General features: G+C 47.9%; 1 protein-coding gene across 2 annotated transcripts in view; it reads right to left on the bottom strand.

Moving 5' to 3' along the window:
* Window positions 1-19,190, bottom strand: part of GALNT17 (polypeptide N-acetylgalactosaminyltransferase 17) — a 444,121-nt gene that overhangs the window by 32,028 nt on the left and 392,903 nt on the right. For both annotated transcript variants that reach the window (XM_060649143.3, XM_060649144.3), the window contains exons 7-8: window positions 7,543-7,728; window positions 5,127-5,264 (exon numbers count right to left, since the gene is read on the bottom strand). In XM_060649143.3, the coding sequence (XP_060505126.1) occupies window positions 5,127-5,264; window positions 7,543-7,728 (324 nt within the window). The remainder of the gene's footprint in view (window positions 1-5,126; window positions 5,265-7,542; window positions 7,729-19,190) is intronic.

The following is a 19,190-nucleotide window of genomic DNA, read 5'->3' as shown; positions in this document are numbered from 1 at the left end:
CCCTCCCCTGCTTGCGCTCTCTGTCTCTCTCAAAATACATTAAAAAATTTAAAAAATCACGTTAAAGCATTCCAGCTAATAGAGGTGAATAGACATTTAAAAAGCAAGGGAAGGTGGCTTACTCTGTAAGTGGGCCTGGGCGCCATCGCTGTGGTCAGGATGAAAAACACTGGGGCTGACACCTGCTCAGAGGTGTCTGTCTCCCTCTGTCACCATGCTGGGGTCTGGGCGTGGCAAACAGGACTACTAGCAGTTAAGTGTTAAAATACAGTTGCCTGAATAATCGTACATCTTGTTACTGAAATGAATTTAACCGTAAAGCTATTCTGAAAGGTATAAAATGGAAATAAAGGAAAAGAATGTTTGTGCCCCAAACCCCAGATAATATTAGCAAAGGCTGAGAAGTTGATGAACTTTCTCAGTCAAGGAGAAAGTGTGTTAACGTTCTTGTGTTACATGCCCCCTGACCCTTCACTTTGGAGACTCGGAGACGAATTAACAACAAAACAAAACATTAGAGGTAGTGCAGTTGCTGGATCGTAGGGTTGTTCTCGTTTTAAATTTTAAGGAACCGCCATACTGTTTTCCGAAGCGGCTGCGCCAGTTTGCATTCCCACCAACAGTGCAAGAGGGTTCCTCTTTCTCCGCATCCTCAAACATCTGTTGTGTCTTGTGTTGTTGATTTTAGGCCATTCTGACAGGTGTGAGTTGCTATCTCATTGCATTTCCGTGATGATGAGTGAGGCTGAGCATCTTTGCACTACTAGGTACAAAGAATGCAAAAATGTTAATTTAAAGGGGGTACCTGCACTCTGATGTTTACGGCAGCACTATCTGCAACAGCCGTATTATGGAAAGAGCCCAAATGTCCATCGAGTGATGAATGGATAAAGAAGGTGTGGTAAAAACACACAATGGACTATTATTCAGCCGTAAAAAAGAATGAAATCTTGCCATTTGCAACAATGTGGATGGAGCTAGAGAGTATTAAGCTAAGTGAAATCAGTCTGAAAAAGACACACATCATATGATTTCACTCACATGTGGAGTCTAAGAAACAAAAAAACACAGGGAAAAAGAGAGACAGGCAACCAAGAAACAGACTCTTCACTATAGAGAACAAAGTGATGCTTACCAGAGGGGAGGGGGATGGGGGGGTGGAGGGGGATGGGGATTAAGAAGGGCACTTGTTGTGATGAGCAACAGGTTCAAAAACTAGAACCACCCCATGATCCAGGAACTGCACAGCTTCTAACGTTTTTTGAAAAAAAAGAAAAAAATTCATCCCTGAGTCTCCAACATGAAGGGTCAAGTGGAGTGTAATATAACCAGGTCGAATCACTACGCTGCACACCTGAAACTAACATTACACTGCCTGTGAACTAACGAGAATTTTTTTTAAATCTTTTATTTATTTTTGAGAGAGAGAGACAGAGACAGAGCATGAGCAGGGAGGGGCAGAGAGAGGGAGACACAGAATCGGAAGCAGGCTCCGGGCTCCGAGCTGCCAGCACAGAGCCTGACGCGGGGCTCGAACTCAGGAGCTGTGAGATCGTCACCTGAGCCGAAGTCAGATGCTTAACCGACCAAGCCACCCAGGCGCCCCTGAACTAACGAGAAGTTAAGTAAAAACTTAACAGAATGTTACAGGTTACCATAATGCAATTAACAACGAGACACAGATAATTCACGCGACGAGGACGTTTTTTTAAAGCCAAGAAACAAGCCCGCTAAAAATTGGGAAGGAGCAAGGAGCATTAAACCCAGAGATATTCGCTGGCCTGGGGAAAGACTCTCAAACAGCATTGTACATGAAAACCGGAGGACATAAATTGCAAATATAGTACGATATTCACTCTGCCTTCTTCTTTTTCCTGTTGCTCGGGGGCCTGGTGTGGTGAAAAGAAACAGTAGGAGGGAGTGTTAGAAATAGAGTTGTCTAAATAATGGTAGATTTTGTTACCAAACTGAATCTGATTAGTTTGACTTCTTTCATTTAATGTTATAGTCCATATGAAATATATTTTAGCATATGTTGAGCTCAGGAAGCCGAGAAGGAGTAATAAAAGCAAATGCCCTAAAATGTTATCACTGATCATATCTGGGAATTGGGATTTGGAATAACTTTTGTTTCATCTTTATATTTCCTATAGAGTGTATGCACTGAATTTCTTACTTAAAAGAGATAGAGAGATTTGCAAAAACAAAAGCCTCCCCTTTCCCCAAAACCAGACTATGATTTCTACGTTGACTCCATGGCCACCCCACTGTTCAGCTCCAGAGACATCATTTACATCGTACTTCATGTGCATGACAGGCCCTGGAGCTGTTCAGTGCACAGCCTGTGGAACTGGGTCCTGGCCATCGTCTTTCATTTTCCCGTTTTTATTCCTTATTTTTTTAATACTATTTTCCTCCTCATTATGGTATTATCGTATAAACATTAGCAATAATTGGGAACACGTGACAAAGTACCCTCACAAAAGCTGCCTGTCTCTCCACCCAGAGGTAACTACAACCCGTGTCTCCATTTCCCCATGCTATTTTCTCACTTGCTTTCAATCTAAAATAGTAAGGAGCTAATCCAATTTTATAATCCTGACCTTTTCCTCTTAAGAATTAGACTATCAACATTTCTCTCAAGTCATTAAACTTTTGTACATACCTTTCGAAATGGCTGCAAATATTTCAAACGATTAATATGGTATATTTAACTAACCTTCAAGTTAGAGTCAAATTTTTTGATAAAAAAAAAAGTCACGGAGATGAACAATTACTCTCAAATCTTTGTGCTCATTTCAAAGTATTTGCTTAGGATAAGGGTAGAAATGAGAGTGCGACTATCAGTAAGCCTTTTGATACATGTGGTTCAAACTGCTATTTAAAAAGCTTGTTACAATTTACACCCTCACCAGAGGATCTGTGATTTTTCATATAACCAAGATCTTACTGGCAGAATGCCCACATGTAATTCCAAAAATGAACCTTTGTTTATTTGGCAGAAGCACAAAGCTACCTCAATGTATTTTAATGTCTTCGATGACGAAATCAGTGAAAAACGTCCATGTTTTTCAACCATGTGTGTTTTCTCCTATACTTTATTTTTCTTTGGGGGTGTTTTATTTTCTTATTTAAATTAATTATTAAGATGTAATTCAGTTTGTGGAGCTCATTATATATTATTTGCATCGTCCATTCATCTATACTATTCTTCTGGTTTGGCATACTGTTTCTCTATTCAGTTGATGTATAGATTATTTTAATATTTATAAGCTCGGATCCATTATCCTTTACTTTTGCATTTTCTTCCAAGGCTTTCATTCTTAGGAAGCTCTGGCCCTTTCAGAGACCAGCTGCACACGCATTTCCGTATGGTCCTATTATCATTTCTTTTCTTTCATTTAACGCTAAAGTTCATCTGAAATACACTTCAGGATGTGGTGAGCCGCAAGGTGAGGATCTCAATTGTTTTCTTCTCCAAAGAACGAGGCAATTCACCCAATTGTCTTACGAATCATCCGTTTACAGCCTGTTGTTTTTCGATGCCTCCTTTTATTTGACCTTACTCTGATAACCCTAAACCCCCAGACCACACTTTTGTTTTGAAGAAGAAAAGATAAGGCAGTTCGGACCTGTGAATAGTCAGTGCTGAGTGCCAGCTACTGGTCTAAAAACTCAACGTATCCCGGCTCGTTTCACCTTCCCGATAGCCCCGTGCAGTGATTCAGTCTTCATGCGCCCCCAATCACGATATGGACTGTGCCTGCAAGACACATGCTTCCCAGTCCAGATTCCGGCTCCAGAGGGACACCTCGGCCACACCCTGACGGTTTAATCTGGCCCTTATTTACTTCCCATAAAAGGCATCGGGCATGAAGCGGGGAGAATACACAGTTACAGAAAAAGGAAACACTGTAAGTCACAGAGAGCCTTAGCTTCAGCCGCAAGCAGCTCGGGGAAGCAGCCCGAATACTGGAGCTAGTGGGGGTGTCACCACTGGGTCTGGTGCATCTGGCGCCCTGCGCCCTGGCCTCACTCTGTGCCTCATCCGAACACACAACGGAAGGAAGTAAAAAGGCTTACACACAGCATGTTCTCAGCGGTAGGGCTTACGATATTGAAAAAAACAGAAATAACATAAACGTCTGTATTATCGAGCAAAACACGGCACACAAAGGTGGTATCAGGCACAGTCATTACTAAGGCTGCAGAAATGACACAGATATTCCTTGTATGCTATGATTTCAAATTATTACACACGTGGACACCATGGCTGCAGCAATACATAGATACAGATGTGTTTATAAAAATATACATGTGTGTATATTTTTAGTAAAAAAATGCACACACGGACACACACACAAAGACCACACATCAAAATGTAGTATCACCTACGAAGTCAGAATGCCTGTGTGCAAGGCCGGCTTCATGACTTACAGCCTGAGACCTTCGGTAATTATTGAATTCGTCCAAGTCTCAGCTTCAGCTTCCTTATCAACAACATGGACATAATACTCATAAAGGGAGGGTAAAATGAGTTCACAGGTGAAAAGCACTTAGAACAGTGCCTGGTGCATCAAAAGCTCTTGTACGTGTTCGCTGCCCCTTATTAGTATTTTCAAATTTTTCTGAAATGCATACTAATGGCCTTTGTAATAAGAGAAAAGTCTATCTATTTCAGTGTTTAGAGAGTTGATGTTGTCTCATCACAGAAGATCTAAGAGCGTCTGTCCTTTTGTTGGTGGCAAGGGGTTCTGGCCGCCAGCCCTGAGCAGTGGACAGCTCCAGTCACTGCCTGTCTTTATCTCCAACTTCCTGCTCAACGTCCCTCTTACGGGTCCCAGGGGACCTCAAAGTCAAAATGTCCCAAATAGAACGGATCATGCACTCTACGCCCCAGACAGAACGGGTTACCAGAGCCTCGGGTCCCCCCATTGTAACATTTATTACATGTGTCCCCCCACCAGCTGGTGAGAGCCTTGCTGCCAGGTCTGTACCTCCGAAAAACACTCAATGAATGAATGAATGAGTGAATGAATGGATCTGTCCTCTATTTTCCCCCATCAGAGCAATCCCCAGTCTACTGCACAGCCATCCAAGCTGAGGGCACGTGTGGTCTTAATTACCTCCCCATATGCAATGGTGTTATTGTATCTTCTCATTTCTGGGTAAACGTGGTCCAGGTACCACTGGAAATTCTTACACTTTAAACTTTTCCTCAAGGCTCTTCTTTCGGAGACATCGCCGATGTCTATTCCTGGATTCTGAAAGTAGAGAGAAGCAGGGGGCATTAGTGACTGGGGAGCTCTGGCCGGAGAAGAAGGCGGGTGGCTTTTGAGGAGAGCCATCAGAGAGAAACCTGATGTCCTGCATGCTCGCTTGGGAAGTAGGTTTAAGGGGACTCATTTGGTCCCAGAGCCCCAGGCTAGACTACGGTCCCCTGAGTGCAGCACGTGGCCCCCCAAAGGAGCCGTCCTTATCATCACCACACAAAAGGGATCCTAGGACGCACTGATGTTGACAACCTATGTTCCCAGCATCTTCCCTCGTTTCCTCAGTGACTCTCGGAGCCAGTTATTAGAGGAATTATTTGATTAAGACAGGAAAATAAATGCCTATAACCACCTCCTGTCTTTCTTCCCTATACACGTGTGATTCCCCCCTTTGCTGGCCCTTTGTGAAGTTCATTATACACCGAAGTGAAAATAATTTTCCATTGCAAAGCTTGTAATGATGTTCTAATGAATAATTCACTCTGCTTTTACAGAAATGAACCTGTAATGGGTTCATTACATGCTGACAAGGGAAAATAAACTAGCTGAAATAGGACTCCACAGGCTCTGCCGCAAGATGGCCGCAAACCAGGAGGGACAGGACGCTGTCTCCACAATGGCGGGCAGCCAGGCGGCAGCTTGGGGTCCGGGGAGAGTTCATATTATTTCGTTAAGATTCCTCCTTTCAACAGCCAACTGGTGGTGTTAAAGGAAAGCCCCCCTAAATGTGCGTCGGAAGACGGCCAGCCGCCTTGAGCGCTTATGACCCTAAGTCACACTGCCACTGTAAATTCACAAACGGGAATAATAATACTGATTGCACTGATTTCACAGGGCTGTGGGGAGAGTCGAGTAAGGATGTGAGTTCACAGCCCTGCCCTGCCATGTGCTACACGGAGGACCTTACGCAAGTCACACGTCACCTCCCAGAGTTTCAGTCTACTCACCTGTAAAATGGACGTCATAATAGGTCCATATCAAGCTAGCATGTATTGAGCCCTTCACAGTTGCTATACTCTGAGCCTTGTTTTTATCTTCACAAGAGCCCCAGGAGACGAATGTCAATAATCCCTGCTTTATAGGCAAGGACACTGAGGCAGAAAGTTCTTCTGTCATGAGGTCGTTAACAGAGGCGCTAAATGAGATACTGCTTAGGGAGTAGGTTTAAGGGGACTCCTTTGATCATACTTCCTGAGTGCCAGGGACATAGCCAGGGCTCAGCAAGTGGTACCTATCTTTACATAAATAACCACATGTCAAATCACTTCTGGTTTAACAGCTACAAAGTGCTATTATGGCCAAAAGAGCTTCAATGCTTGGGAACATTATTTCAATAGCTGTAACAACAGGATACAAATTCTTTACTTTTACCCTCTTTATCTAGAAATCCTGCACATATGCTGCTGCTCTGGGCTCCCGCCTCCTGAAACCTGAAATCTGCCGGTCCTCAGAGGGAACAATTCTAGGCGACTCTCTCAGGGCATGGCTGAGACACCTACAGGTACTCTGACTGAAGAGATAAACCCAACTATGGTGGGTTGTGCTGTGGATCTAAGTGCATTGACATGCACCTAGATTGATGATTTTGGTACTCTGTACTTAAACGGAGTACTCTAGTACTTAGATGGGGGTACTTTAGTACTTCTTACTTAAGTGCGTACTTTAGATTCAGTTCCCCCAGTCACCTTCGGAAGGATTTTCTAGGCGAGGAGCCTCAGGGACGGAGGCAGTAAATGGATTTGTTCCAGACTGCATAGCTGGTAAGCGGCAGAGCAGGGATTCCAACCAAATCAAGGCACAGCCATCACACAATACTCCTGTCAGGCTTTGGCAACACGGGAGTTTTCTTAGGCTGTATTCTGGAAAGAATATGGAGGAGACTTGAAGAGCCATGTAAACTGGTAGGGGTGTATGTCATGGGGCAGGTGGAGCTCCGTGGGAGGGCGCAAAGTGAGGGCAAATCATGGCGTCATTGGTTAAGAAGCTTCCAGAACACCATGGACGTTCAGGAGCAGGGCATCCGGATGACTACAGTATGGCTGGGATTAATTCAATAAGACCCTTCTACTCTTTGTAACTGGATTTCGAGAGTTCCATTGTGCCGGGCCCCACGTAAAGCAGGGTTTCCGACACCTGGAGATCTGTGAACCCCTTCAAAATGCTCTTACAATTTTGCACGTGTAAGCATCTTTCTGAGGAGACACCATCAGTGACCTGTCTGACAGGATCACTGGTCCAGGGTGATGGGGAAGGGCTGCTGGGGCCCTACCTCCAGTGGCAGGTTCCACGCTATGTACACGTGAGACTTGTAATCATCCATCCAGACCTCAGCAACCCGGAGAGCATTCCTCTTGGTGTAGAAACCGATGTTGCTGTTGTAGGGTTTCTTCTTGCGCTCAATGTGGGCCACCCGCGAGCAAGGCAGGACCTCCATGCTGCCCCCACAGAGCCATACCTGGAGGAGGGAGGACTTGATCAGCCTGACAGGGAAATCCCTAGAGGCCACTGCCCCTCCCCAAGGCCCAAAGGCAACGGTCAGGGGACGCAGCATGGGTGAGAAGTACATTTCAATGTATCTTAAGGTTGGTCTGTTACTGCAATGTAGACTAACCTAACTAAAACAGGTGTAAAAGAAGGCTTGGGAGACTCTTATAGAGAAAATAGTTTAGGATATTAAAATAGAGCTCTGGGTAACTAAGGCCCAGAGCCTTAGTCAGGTGGCTCCTGGCGACACATGGATTTTCTTAAGCTCTTCGTAGTGCACAGTTGGCACCCATGGAGGTTTTCTTTGCCACCTGGCTGAAGTCGGGCCTTGCAGACCTAGAACAGAAAATTCAAACTGAAAAGCAAACCATATTTATTCATATCAGCACCAAGGGCACAACAGGCTACTTACGCATCGTTAATATGCTCTGTGATGGAGTCCTAAGAGCACAGATGCCCAGCCTTCTGGAAGCATTTGCCCCAATGGTATCACGGGCGGGCATCCCTTGTTATTGCTGGAATTGGAACATGCGGGTGGAAGGCTGATACGGTAGTTGCCTTTGACGGATACAAAAGCCCAAGGAAGTGACACCTGCCATTCTCTGCATGGGCATGGCAGGCATCCAGGCCCAAAAGGCCCTGCTTGTATGGAAAAGCTGAACTGTCCAACTTCTCCCAGTCCCAGGCAGGCAAAACAAAGCACTCCTGATTCTCAGGAAGGACTACTTTGTGGAAATAAACGTCCCGGTACTGGTGGGGAGAGTGTGCTGGTGAGCTGACCCAGTCAGCACAGACAATGTATATGCTCACCCCAACCTGGGATACTTCAAGCCCCTCTACCTTTACTTTCCCAGACCCCCTTCTGGAGGATACTGGGACCCTCCTGCAGGTTTGTACACCGTCCCTGGATCTTCATTGATTGAATTCGGTGGCAAGATCCATGCGTGTGTGGTCTTCTGTTTCTATTTCGCAACTCTGGCTGCACCATAGGGAAATGATACAGATGGAAAATTCTGCCCATAACCATGAATCCTCACCTTCAAGGAGGAGACTGTAAGCTAAGGGTTTGGTAGACAGTGAGTGGTCCAGAGGAGCTTGATTTGGGGACCTGACCATTAGGTTCCCCCTGCGTCGTCATGGCAGCTGCTGACAGTGGAAGGAAGCCACGTCAAGGAGGCAAATACGGCCAATGCCTGTAGGGAATGGGGGCAAGAGACCTTACCAGGTAAAACAAGCTGAATTTCTGGGGTGGGCAATAGGCAAAGATACAGAGTGGCACAGGTGTGTGGCATTGTTCAGTGTCAAGATTCAGGGAATGAATGGAAAGACATCCCATATTCATGGATTGGAAGGCCCCATGTTGTTAAGACGGCAACACTTTCCAAATCGATTTAAAGACAACACAATCCTCATCCAAACCCCAGATGGCTTCTTTGCAGAAATTAGCAAACTAATCCTAAAATACATGTAGAAATACAAGAGACTCCAAAAAACCTTGAAAAGAGCAAAGCTGGAGGACTTCCACCTCTGATTTCAACTTACCACAAAGCTGCTATAATCAAGACAGTGCGGTGGAAGAATAAGGAAAGACGACAGGATAGAACTGAGAGTCTAGAAATAAACCCTCACCTCTACAACTGACTGACTTTCAACAAGGGTGCCAAGACAATCCAACGGGGGGAGATAGTCTTTTCAATAAGTTGTGCTGGGACAACATGCCAGAGAATGAATCTGGACCACCACATCACAACATATGCAAAAAGTAACCTGAAATGGACCCAAGACATAAACGTAAGAGCTAAAACTGTAGACCTCTTAGAAGTAAACGTAAGGGCAAATTTTCATAACCTACGACTAGGCAAATATTCACCAACTGATAAAAGGATTAACAAAAGATGGCATATCCATACAATGGAATATTATTGAGCGACAAAAACAAGTAAGTGCTACACTATGGATGAACCTTGAAAACATTATGCTAAGGGAAAGAGGCCAGTCATAAAGGACAGCGTACTCTATGATTGCGTTTATGTGAAATGTTCAGTATAAGAAAACCCATACAGACAGAAAGAAAATTAAGGGTTGCCTAGGACTAGGGGTGGGGTTGGGGGAAGGTAGAGTGGGGATGGGGTTTCCTTTTACGGTGATTAAAAAAAATGTGCTGATATCACTGAACAACTCCTTGAATATACTAAAAACCATTGAGTCGTGCACTTAATTTTTAAATTTTTTTCATGTTTGTTCATTTATTTTGGGAGAGAGAGAGAGCATGAGCAGAGAAAGGGCAGAGAGAGAGAGGGAGAGAGAGAATCCCAAGCAGGTGCCACGCTGTTAGTGCAGAGCCCAACGCGGGGTTGGATCTCACGAACTGTGAGATCATGACTTGAGCTGAAACCAAGAGCTGGGTGCTCAATCGAATGAGCCACCCAGGCGCCTTGGAGTTGTGCACTTTAAATGAGTGAATCATAATGGTATGTGAGGATCTCAACAAAGCGGTGACAAAAATAAACAGATAGATAGAGAAGTAATTCCCCAGAGAGATGGGAAAAGAAGATTCAAGGGGTAGATTCCAGTTTGGGAAGCTAAGGAGAAATAATGCAATCCAAAGCAGAGTTGTGTGAAAACCAGTTCCGGAGTAGGGATAACGTGTGCAGGTGTACGAGGGGCCTCAGAAAAAGCCAGAAACCCGGTAACAAGAACGGAGGTTCCAGGTGGGAACAGAACCCACAGGCAGACCAACTTGGTGCCAGTCTTCTGTAAGCAGTCCAGACCAAGGTCAGGATAGACCAAGATCGGGATCGTTCCAATTGTTTCAGGTTGTCCCTAGGGAAAGTTGTTTCAGACGTCCCTTGCTAGGAGTGGGTTGACAGAGCAGAGGGTCCAGGTCAGACCCCAAGCCTCTTAAACAAGAGTGGGAGATGGTGTGCCAGCTGGGAGGCAGGCCGCACAGCACATCTGTCGTGTGCAGCAGGGACCGTGGCTTCCTCTCCTAGACTCTGCCATGTGGATACCAGTTGGCATACTCGTGGACACCAACTCAGAACCACTTAGGTTTTCCTGTATGGTCTGGGGAGAGGCAAAGGGTTCTCGGACTGTTTAGCATCTTGATGGTACAGACAGCCCTCTCCTGGGCCCAGCAAACCTGGAGTGAATGACCAGTGTCAGCACTGGCCCGGATGCCTGTAACATCATCACAGACCTCTTCTGCCTGGAACACATTCCTGTTACCATCCTGTGCCAGCCTGGCCTTGGTCTACACCTCAGTCTGTCACCTCTAGTGACTCAGACTGGATTTAGGGTCGTAAGCACGAGCAACTAGCAACAGCAGATCTTGTATGAGACAGCAAATGACAGCACTGAAACACACAGGCTGCAAACTACTCTGGAGATACCGGGCAGAGGAGGTAATTTAAAGTTAGGGAAGAAATAAAGAGAGGAAGGAAGGAAGGAAGGAAGGAAGGAAGGGAGGGAGGAAGAGAGAAAGAAGAAGAAGAGGAAGAAGAAGAAGAAGAAGAAGAAGAAGAAGAAGAAGAAGAAGAAGAAGGGAGAGGAAGGAAAAAACAGAAAAGAAAAAGAAGACAGACACACAAACACCCAGTAGGTGTGGGAGGCAAACTGAGCCCAGTCCTTTGGGCCTTGAGGAGCAGCCCTAGCCTCCTCTCTGCTTTATCCTTCTTCCATCCTCCACTTCCGCAGACCCTCCACTCACAGAGGTGAGTGTCTTCGCTAAGCCTGCTCCAAAATGTAGGACCAGCCAAATCCTTATAACCAGGCACCAACACCAAGTACCTCATGAAATCCTCACAGATGAGGAAACTGAGGGTCCAAGAGGTTGATTAAGTTGTTTACAATCCATAGCCAGTAAGTGGGGGACCCAGAACCACAACCTAACCCCAAGCCACACCAACAGGCCAGCCCTTACTCGGTGGGCACCTGCAGCTCTGACCCCACCAATCCAGGGTCATGGATCCTCCAAATTTCCTCAGCCACAGCTTGCACCTCCTCAAGATGTCTGGCCAGTGCCTCTGTGGGTGGGGTGAGTGAGGGGGACGGGGTGTGCATCCATGGCCTGAGGAAACTCAGTGGACCCGAACGTGGCACCAACGATACCCTCAGGGTCAGGGGTGTCATTGTTAGGGGTGCCAAGGTCAGCCTCCTGCCGCACAAAGCCATCGCCAGTGCGATGCAAGGGGAACGGAAGGAGCCAGTGGGTCAAGTGATTCTCAAGTCTTGGGAGGCTCTTCTCCAAGTTGGCAGGAGTGGTCACAGCAGAGCTCATGAGCTGGCCCTAAGTGTTGACAGGGTGACGTGAAGTCTGTCCCTGGTCAAATGACTGAGTGTAGACGGTAGAAGTGAAGCCATTCACGAGGGTAGACTGAATACCTTAGAAACAAAGCAACAGGTTAACTAAGGCAGCTGCTGAGGGCTGATCCAGGGGACTGATGCTCACGCAGTTTCCTACTCTACCTGAGAGCTATGAAAGCAAGAAGGTAGCTCCATAAACGGAGTGATCGATTCATCCTTCCGCCAGACATGAGCACTTAGCTACAGGCGTCTCAAGTACAGCTGCTCCCGAGGAAGTTATCCTTCCTTCCGTTACCGTTTGTCGGCCCAAATGGCGAGGTTCTATGGAGACTGGGGGACATTATACCAAGGGAAATGAATAAGTAGGTGGGGATGAAAGACTGATTGGCACATCTGCGATGCCAGGGAGGAAGAAGAGAGGAAACGACCATCCTGGAATAGCACTCCAGGCCCGGAGGTCCTCCCCAGAGGAGGAGGTAGGCCCTCCAGATGGGCTGGAATGGGCCAGGAAGATAGCACAGTCCAAGCTCTGGGACAAGTCCTGGTGGGGTAGAAGCCGTAGCAAGGCTCTTGGTGACCCTCTGCCTGGGAAGTGGTGGCCAGCAGGAGACGTGCTGACCCCAATAACACATATTAATTAATTCATAGTTATTCATCCAGAAAATTCCACTCAGAGCCTACTTTCCAGCATGGGAATGTCATGGAGAGTGTCGAGGGACAAGTCCTTGCTCTCACGAAGTTGATGATCTTAAAAGGGAAACACATTAATTAAATAATCACAGGCAGATGTGCCTTCTCAGAAGCGGAGCCAATTCCAATGAAGGAAAGCAACACAGTGCTGGAAAAACCGGCATCCAACAAAGGGACAGGCCCTTAGGCTTAGAGAAAGCATCCCTGACGTGGGGCAGGTAAGGTGAAATCAGAAAGCCTAGACTGAGCTAACCTGGCTAAAGAAGCACGCTAACTGGACGAGAGCCCAAGCCCGGGGGCAGCCAGCACAGATGCAGTGGCCTCGTGGGGGGGAAAGTCTGGGTTCAAGATGGCTGCAACAATCTCTCCCACGCTCCCTTGCAATGTGGATTTTTTGCTCCTTCCATCAACGAGTTGGATCGACTTTCCCTCCTCTTGGATCTGGGCTCGTCTTCAGACCTGCAGTGGTGAGTAGAATGCGGTAGAAGCTTTTGCACTCTCCAAGGCCAGGCCTTGGGAGGGTTTGCAAGTTTTACTGTCCCCCTCTTGGGATTCTGAGTCCACCATGCTGTGAAGAAGCTGGGAATGAAAGACCATGGGGGCGAAGGGGGTCCAGCCTGGGCTCACTCGCGTGCCCGGAGCTTTAGCTGAACCAGGCTCCTCTGGTCCATCCACTGACTGACCACCCACGCGTGAACGAGCCCACCAATGCTATGAGGGGCACAGGAATCGGCCAGCAGACGCCAGCCTAGACTGCCAGACTCCAGAATCATGAGCAAATCAAGTGTTCTTTTAAGTCACCAAACTGTGGGCTTACACAAACAACTCGCGTGAATGGAATATTCAAGGAGTACTCAAGGAACTGAAAGAGCAGCCATGCGGCTGCGTCAGGGCAAGGGTGGAAGAGAGGAGAATAGCATGAAAGAAAGCTGGGTGGGCAGGCAGGGTTTGCACCAGCCGGGCCTGCAGGCCACGTGAAGGAAACTGATCTTCGTTCTAAATGAGAAGCCACTGAAAGGTATGAGTTTGAAAACGTGAACTCTGGCTGAAGCGTGGGAAACAGATTAGCAGTAAGGCGAGGGGAGGCAGAGGAGGCAGGAGGGTCTTAACGTCACTGCCGGGAGAAATGCTGGTAGCTTTGGCTAGGGCAATGGAATAGAAGCAGATATGTTGACAGATTTGAGGCTTTTTAGCAGGCAAAATCTTGAGCAACGGGTTGGATATGGCGGAGACAAAGAAGGATCAAGAATGACTCCTAGGGTTTTTGCTTGTGTAGTTGGACATAGGGAGGTAGCATCGTGCCCTGGGCCAGAAAGCCTGCCCAAGGCTCTGGAAGAAAAAGAGCATCACAAGAGTCTTAGGCGGGACACGTCCTTTCTGCTTAGGACAGTTGATACCCTGGGGAAAGAGGACACTATGGGAGACGGATGTCAAAGGGTGCCATTTATTTCTGAGCTCTCCACCATCACTCCAGGGGGAGAGTCTTCGAGGGTGTGCTGGCTTAATTCCATCTTTTGGTGAATTTCATTCATTCAACTCATATTGTCTAACAAGTATTTTACTAACTCATTAGAGTCTTAAAGATGATGGAAAGTATGTCATCAGACGAGGCAAAAGTTGGTATTTCTGGAATTATGCCTGGATCTCAGCCGGTCTGGCGGTCTCCCTGAATGCCCTCTGTACTTCCCAGAGCCTCCGTCTTCCCTCCAAGGGCAGGACGAGAAGCTGGCCTAGACTGCTGGTTCCCAAACCTGGCTGTGCCTCCGAATCCCCAAGGGATGCTTTAAAATAACAAACGCTTGGATCCCACCAGAGACCTATGAATCACATTCTCTGAGGAGAAGCTGAGGGACTACTGGGTGGTTTAAAAAATCTCCCATGTGATTGTGACGTGTCCAGGTTTGGGAACCACTGGCCTAAACTCATTTCATGTCTTTTTCTGAGACTGTGGTTTTATGACTGGAGGCAAAGAGAAGGTAGGATGTGCCTGGCCAGAGCTCAGACCACTGGGTGATGGCACCAGGAATGCTGGGGATCTAAAGTTCCAGGTATTGCCCAGACCATGCTCTCCCTGGTGCCTCCATCACCAAGGAGCTTGGACGGTAAGGGGGCAAAGTCAAGGAGCCGGAAGTCACCGCCTTGGTGGAGGTGAGCAGCCGTGGAGGAGGCCGGGAAACATGGCCGAAGCCAGGAGCTAAGGCCAATGCAGCTGATTCATTTATATCACCTACTGTAGGCAGTGGCCTCTAAACATTTTTGATATATGTTCGCCACTGGAAAAAGAACAGCTGAAGGCCAATATGTTGACTTTATCCATTTAAAAATATATGCCCGTGCTATCGTACTAATGTATTTTACACACGATACATTTAAGGACAGAGACATTTAAAAATTATACCGCCATGGAGGTGCTAATGTATTCCCCTTGGACCCCAGTGGATTATCTTGAGTCCGTCCGGCTTTGGAAACCACTACGAGAATTCAAGTATTCGAGGTCTAGGTCCCATCCACCATTTTTAGAGGCCAGCTGTTGCTCAAAGCAGCAGAAAGTATTGTTCAGGAACAAGTAGGTTTGGAGCCAAAGTAATGTAGTGAGAATTTTCAACCATGACACTAGAGTGTGAACAGCGAGCGCCATGATAACATGAAAGCTACTTGTCCCGAGATGCCCCAGGTGCCATCTGGGGGCAGCTGTCTCTGGAAAAAGCCCTGGATGGTGTTACAGGGTCTGCACCTCCGTCTCCCCCACCCCCTAGTCATTAAGGTTCAACAGGAAGCTGCCGGATCCAGAAAGAAATCTGGGTGTCATGCTCAGCACTCACCTCCCCAGACACTGGTCAGTCCGTCACCAAGTCCTGCAGACGAACGCCTCTTAACTGTGGCTCGATTGTAGCCACTTCCCCAAACACCCACCACGACCACCAGGCCACCAGCTCCTCTGCCACCACTCCAAGCTGCCACCACCTGGACCGCGGCACCCACGTGCCCATGGCGCCATCCGTCTGGCCTCCACTCAGCAGCCAGAGTGCCGTGATCCGATCACGTCATTCCCCTGAATGCTTCGTGGGCTCCCACTGCTCTGAGAATGAAGTCCAGAATCCTAACATGGCTTTGGAGGACTCCCGTGCCCGCCTCACCCTCGTGTGCAGCTCCCCCACAGCGACCCTTCTTTCTCTTTTTTCATGTGCCACAGTCCTTCCAGCCTTGGAGCCTTTGCTGAGCCCCTGCCCGGGACACTCTTTCCTTCTCTGCCTGGTTACCTCTTCCTCCAACTTCAGCCTTTAGCTCAACCGCTGCTTCCCCAGGGAAGCCCCCCCATAAAGGCAGAGCCCCCTACTGGAGACTCACGTAGTACTTGTACATACTTGTGCAAGTACAACTTACCGCAGTTGTGATTTTGTGAGTGTGCCACGCACACAGTGGGTGTGTGAGAGTATTACTCTCTCTTTTCCTTACTGGGCTGTCAGCTCGTTGAGGACCAGGCCCATGGTCATCCATGGACATCCTGTGTCCCCAGTGCCCAGCGCTGGGTCTGGCACATCAGTAAGCACCTGACAAACTCTTGTTCAATGGGCGAATGTGAACGTACTAATGAATGCAGTGGGGACGGAGGGCGAATTCGTAGGATGGGTCTAGAGAGAGGGCGTAAGATGGGGGGAGGGAGGGAGGAAATGGAGGGAAAAAATAGAAACGGTCTAGAGATGCAACATGACAGGCACAGAAAGGACAATCAGATTGACCAGGGGCCTTTATTATAGGACTCAACACCAGGAAGATCTGAGTCTCCCCAACTTTTCGGCCCACAAACCCAAAACCACCCTCGTGCTTCTGGGACTGCGGTTCCTTGGCACCCTGGCTCATAATGCAAAGCTACTCTGCAGTAGTCACCACCAGCCGGCCCAGTCCAGCCTGGACACCACTGGGAGGCATTCTCTAGCACAAGCTGAGAAATACTGAGAAATGGGCTCCATTTCTCCCAGAATTTGGGCACACTCACTCTACCCCACCTCACCCCCCGGTTTCCTCATCTAAAAACGAGGCGGGGGCGGGGGGGCTACTTCCGAGCCTCTTTCGGCCCTGGTGTTAAGTCTGTGATTCCCTACACCATAGACCACAGGCCCAGGGTTCAGGGTCAGGGTCATCACCAGTGGAGGGCACCGGCTTCCTTATGCTGGCCACCCCAGCGTTGACCTTCTTGGGGAATAATCTTGAGACTACCAAGAATCCCCCAACTAATGAATTCAGGCACGTTATCTAGACCACCGGTTTATCTCTGAATCAGATCTCCAGGCTGCCTTGGGTGCACCTAGGGTGCACCCTCTGTCACAGGCAGCCTCCAGGCGCGCACCGAAGCTGGTTTTTTCTCCTTGTGGACTAGTCGACATCCCGACCGTGCCACTTACTGAACACATTTCTTGGATGGCACTTCCTTGTATTGGCATAGGGTGTGACACTGACTCTACCAGATCTCAGATCTCAACTAGTGCTGAGTGGGGGCACCTGGGGTGGCTCAGTCAGTTGAGCATCTGACTTTGCGGGGTTTGGTGTGGATATGGGCATATTTTCGTCTCCCTTGGGTATACGCCGAGGAGCGGGATTGCGGAGTCGTATGGTAACACCACGTTTAATCTCTCCAGGGGCTGCTAATCTTTTCCAACGTGGCTGCACCATTTGATATTCCCACCGGCAGTGTAAATTCTCCACATTCTCCCCAACCCTTGCCATTGTCCATCTTTTTGATTAGAGCCATTCTGGTGGGCGTGGAGTGGCCTCTCGTTGTGGTTGTGATATGCATTTCCCTGATGGCTAATGATGTTGAGCATCTTTTCACGGGCTTATTGGCCATCTGTGTCTCTTCTCTGGAGAAATGTCTATTCAGATCCTTCGCCCAATTTGTAACTGGGTTGTTTGTCTTTTCAGTATTAGTAGAGGCCGTGTGGAGGAAATGAAGTTGGCTTCCAGTGTCATTTCACACTCTCTCCTTGCTTTCCATCATCCAAATGCTCTAGGGTTCAAGGCCTCTCAAATCAGTCCTTCCCTGTGTAGAGCTGCCATGGAGATGGCCATGAGGTGCAGAAAAAGAACTGTGCAGCAGAGGCTGGTGTTCTTTTTTTTAATGTTTACTGAGAGACAGAGTGTGAGTAGGCAAGGAGCAGACAGAGAGGGAGACGCAGAATCCGAAGCAGGCTCCAGGCTCGGAGTTGTGAGCACAGAGCCCGACGCGGGGCTCGAACCCATGAACCGCGAGATCATGACCTGAGCCGAAGTCGGACGCTCAACCGACTGAGCCACCCAGGCGCCCCCAGAGGCCAATATTCTTGTTCTACCTCCTCCGAAGACTAGCTGTGCGATGTTAAACAAGTCCTTTTCCTCTTGCCTCCCAGGCTTAAGGCGTCCTCACCTATAAGATGGGAGTTGTACTACCCACCTGCCTGTACCACAGAGCTGTAATGAGGGCCTACTTGAGGTTATAGAGGTAAAAATGTAGGGACACCGTAGAGCCTTCCAGCCCTTCAAAGGGAGGTCAGTGATGTAACTTCTGGGCTTGGACCCAGGTTTCAGACTGCATGCTTCCGTCCCTGGCCCCACTGGTTGTTAGCTGGTCTGGGGCAACTTGTCCCAATGTCCTCCCCTGTGTAGTGAAGGACAATCACAGTCCTTACCTCTCTGGATCGTGGTGATGTTTAAATGAGATGTTAGCACATCTCATTGTCAAGTGCTTAGAGCAGCGCTTGGCTCCAAGAAAGTTCTCCATACACGTCATCTGGGCCATCGTTATTACCATCACTCCAAGTCGAGATTTCTGATCCCCTCTTCTCTCTCTGCTCCCGGCACCAACTAAGAAGAGAATGGGCCGGACTGAGTTCCTAGAAGGTTTCTTCCTGATTGAGCACTGGATGCACTGGCAGAACAGGCATGCCGATGAGCTGTGCTGGTTTTTCCAGCCTAACCGTCTCCCCGAAACGTCCAAGTCTGTGTCTGAAGTGTGTGTGTGGGGATTCTGCCCTTCGGGGCCCTCCTCAGATATGTGCCTCTTGGCGTCTCTATCCGTCTCTCCTTGTTCAGGCCCCAAGCACAGCCACTGTAGGAGACCAGAATATGCCACCCTGAAATACGCCTCTTTGTCATAAAGATAATTTTGAGCTGATTATTTTGAGAAACAGCAGACAGAGAAGCTCTGAAAACAGAGCAGAAGTTCCCCTTTGGTAAGGGAAAATTGTATTTATAAAAGATCTCCATTTGCAAGGGTACCTTCTCCTCTGTACCAGGAAGAGAAGGATGCCTCCAAATCATAAGAGACCCATCCGTAGACAAAGCACTGACTTCACTCTGCATAATAAGACTTATCCTTGTTTACAGTACTATTCCCGGTCCTCTTCCCATAACTGGTCCCCTCTTCCTTTGTTTTAGCTGAAGATGGTATTCAAGCCCAAGTTC

Source organism: Panthera onca, chromosome E3 (genome assembly GCF_046562875.1).
Source record: "Panthera onca isolate mPanOnc1 chromosome E3, mPanOnc1 haplotype 2, whole genome shotgun sequence".
NCBI lineage: Eukaryota > Metazoa > Chordata > Mammalia > Carnivora > Felidae > Panthera > Panthera onca.
The sequence above is the reverse complement of the archived record's forward strand: the minus strand, read 5'-3'. Positions and strand labels throughout refer to the sequence as shown.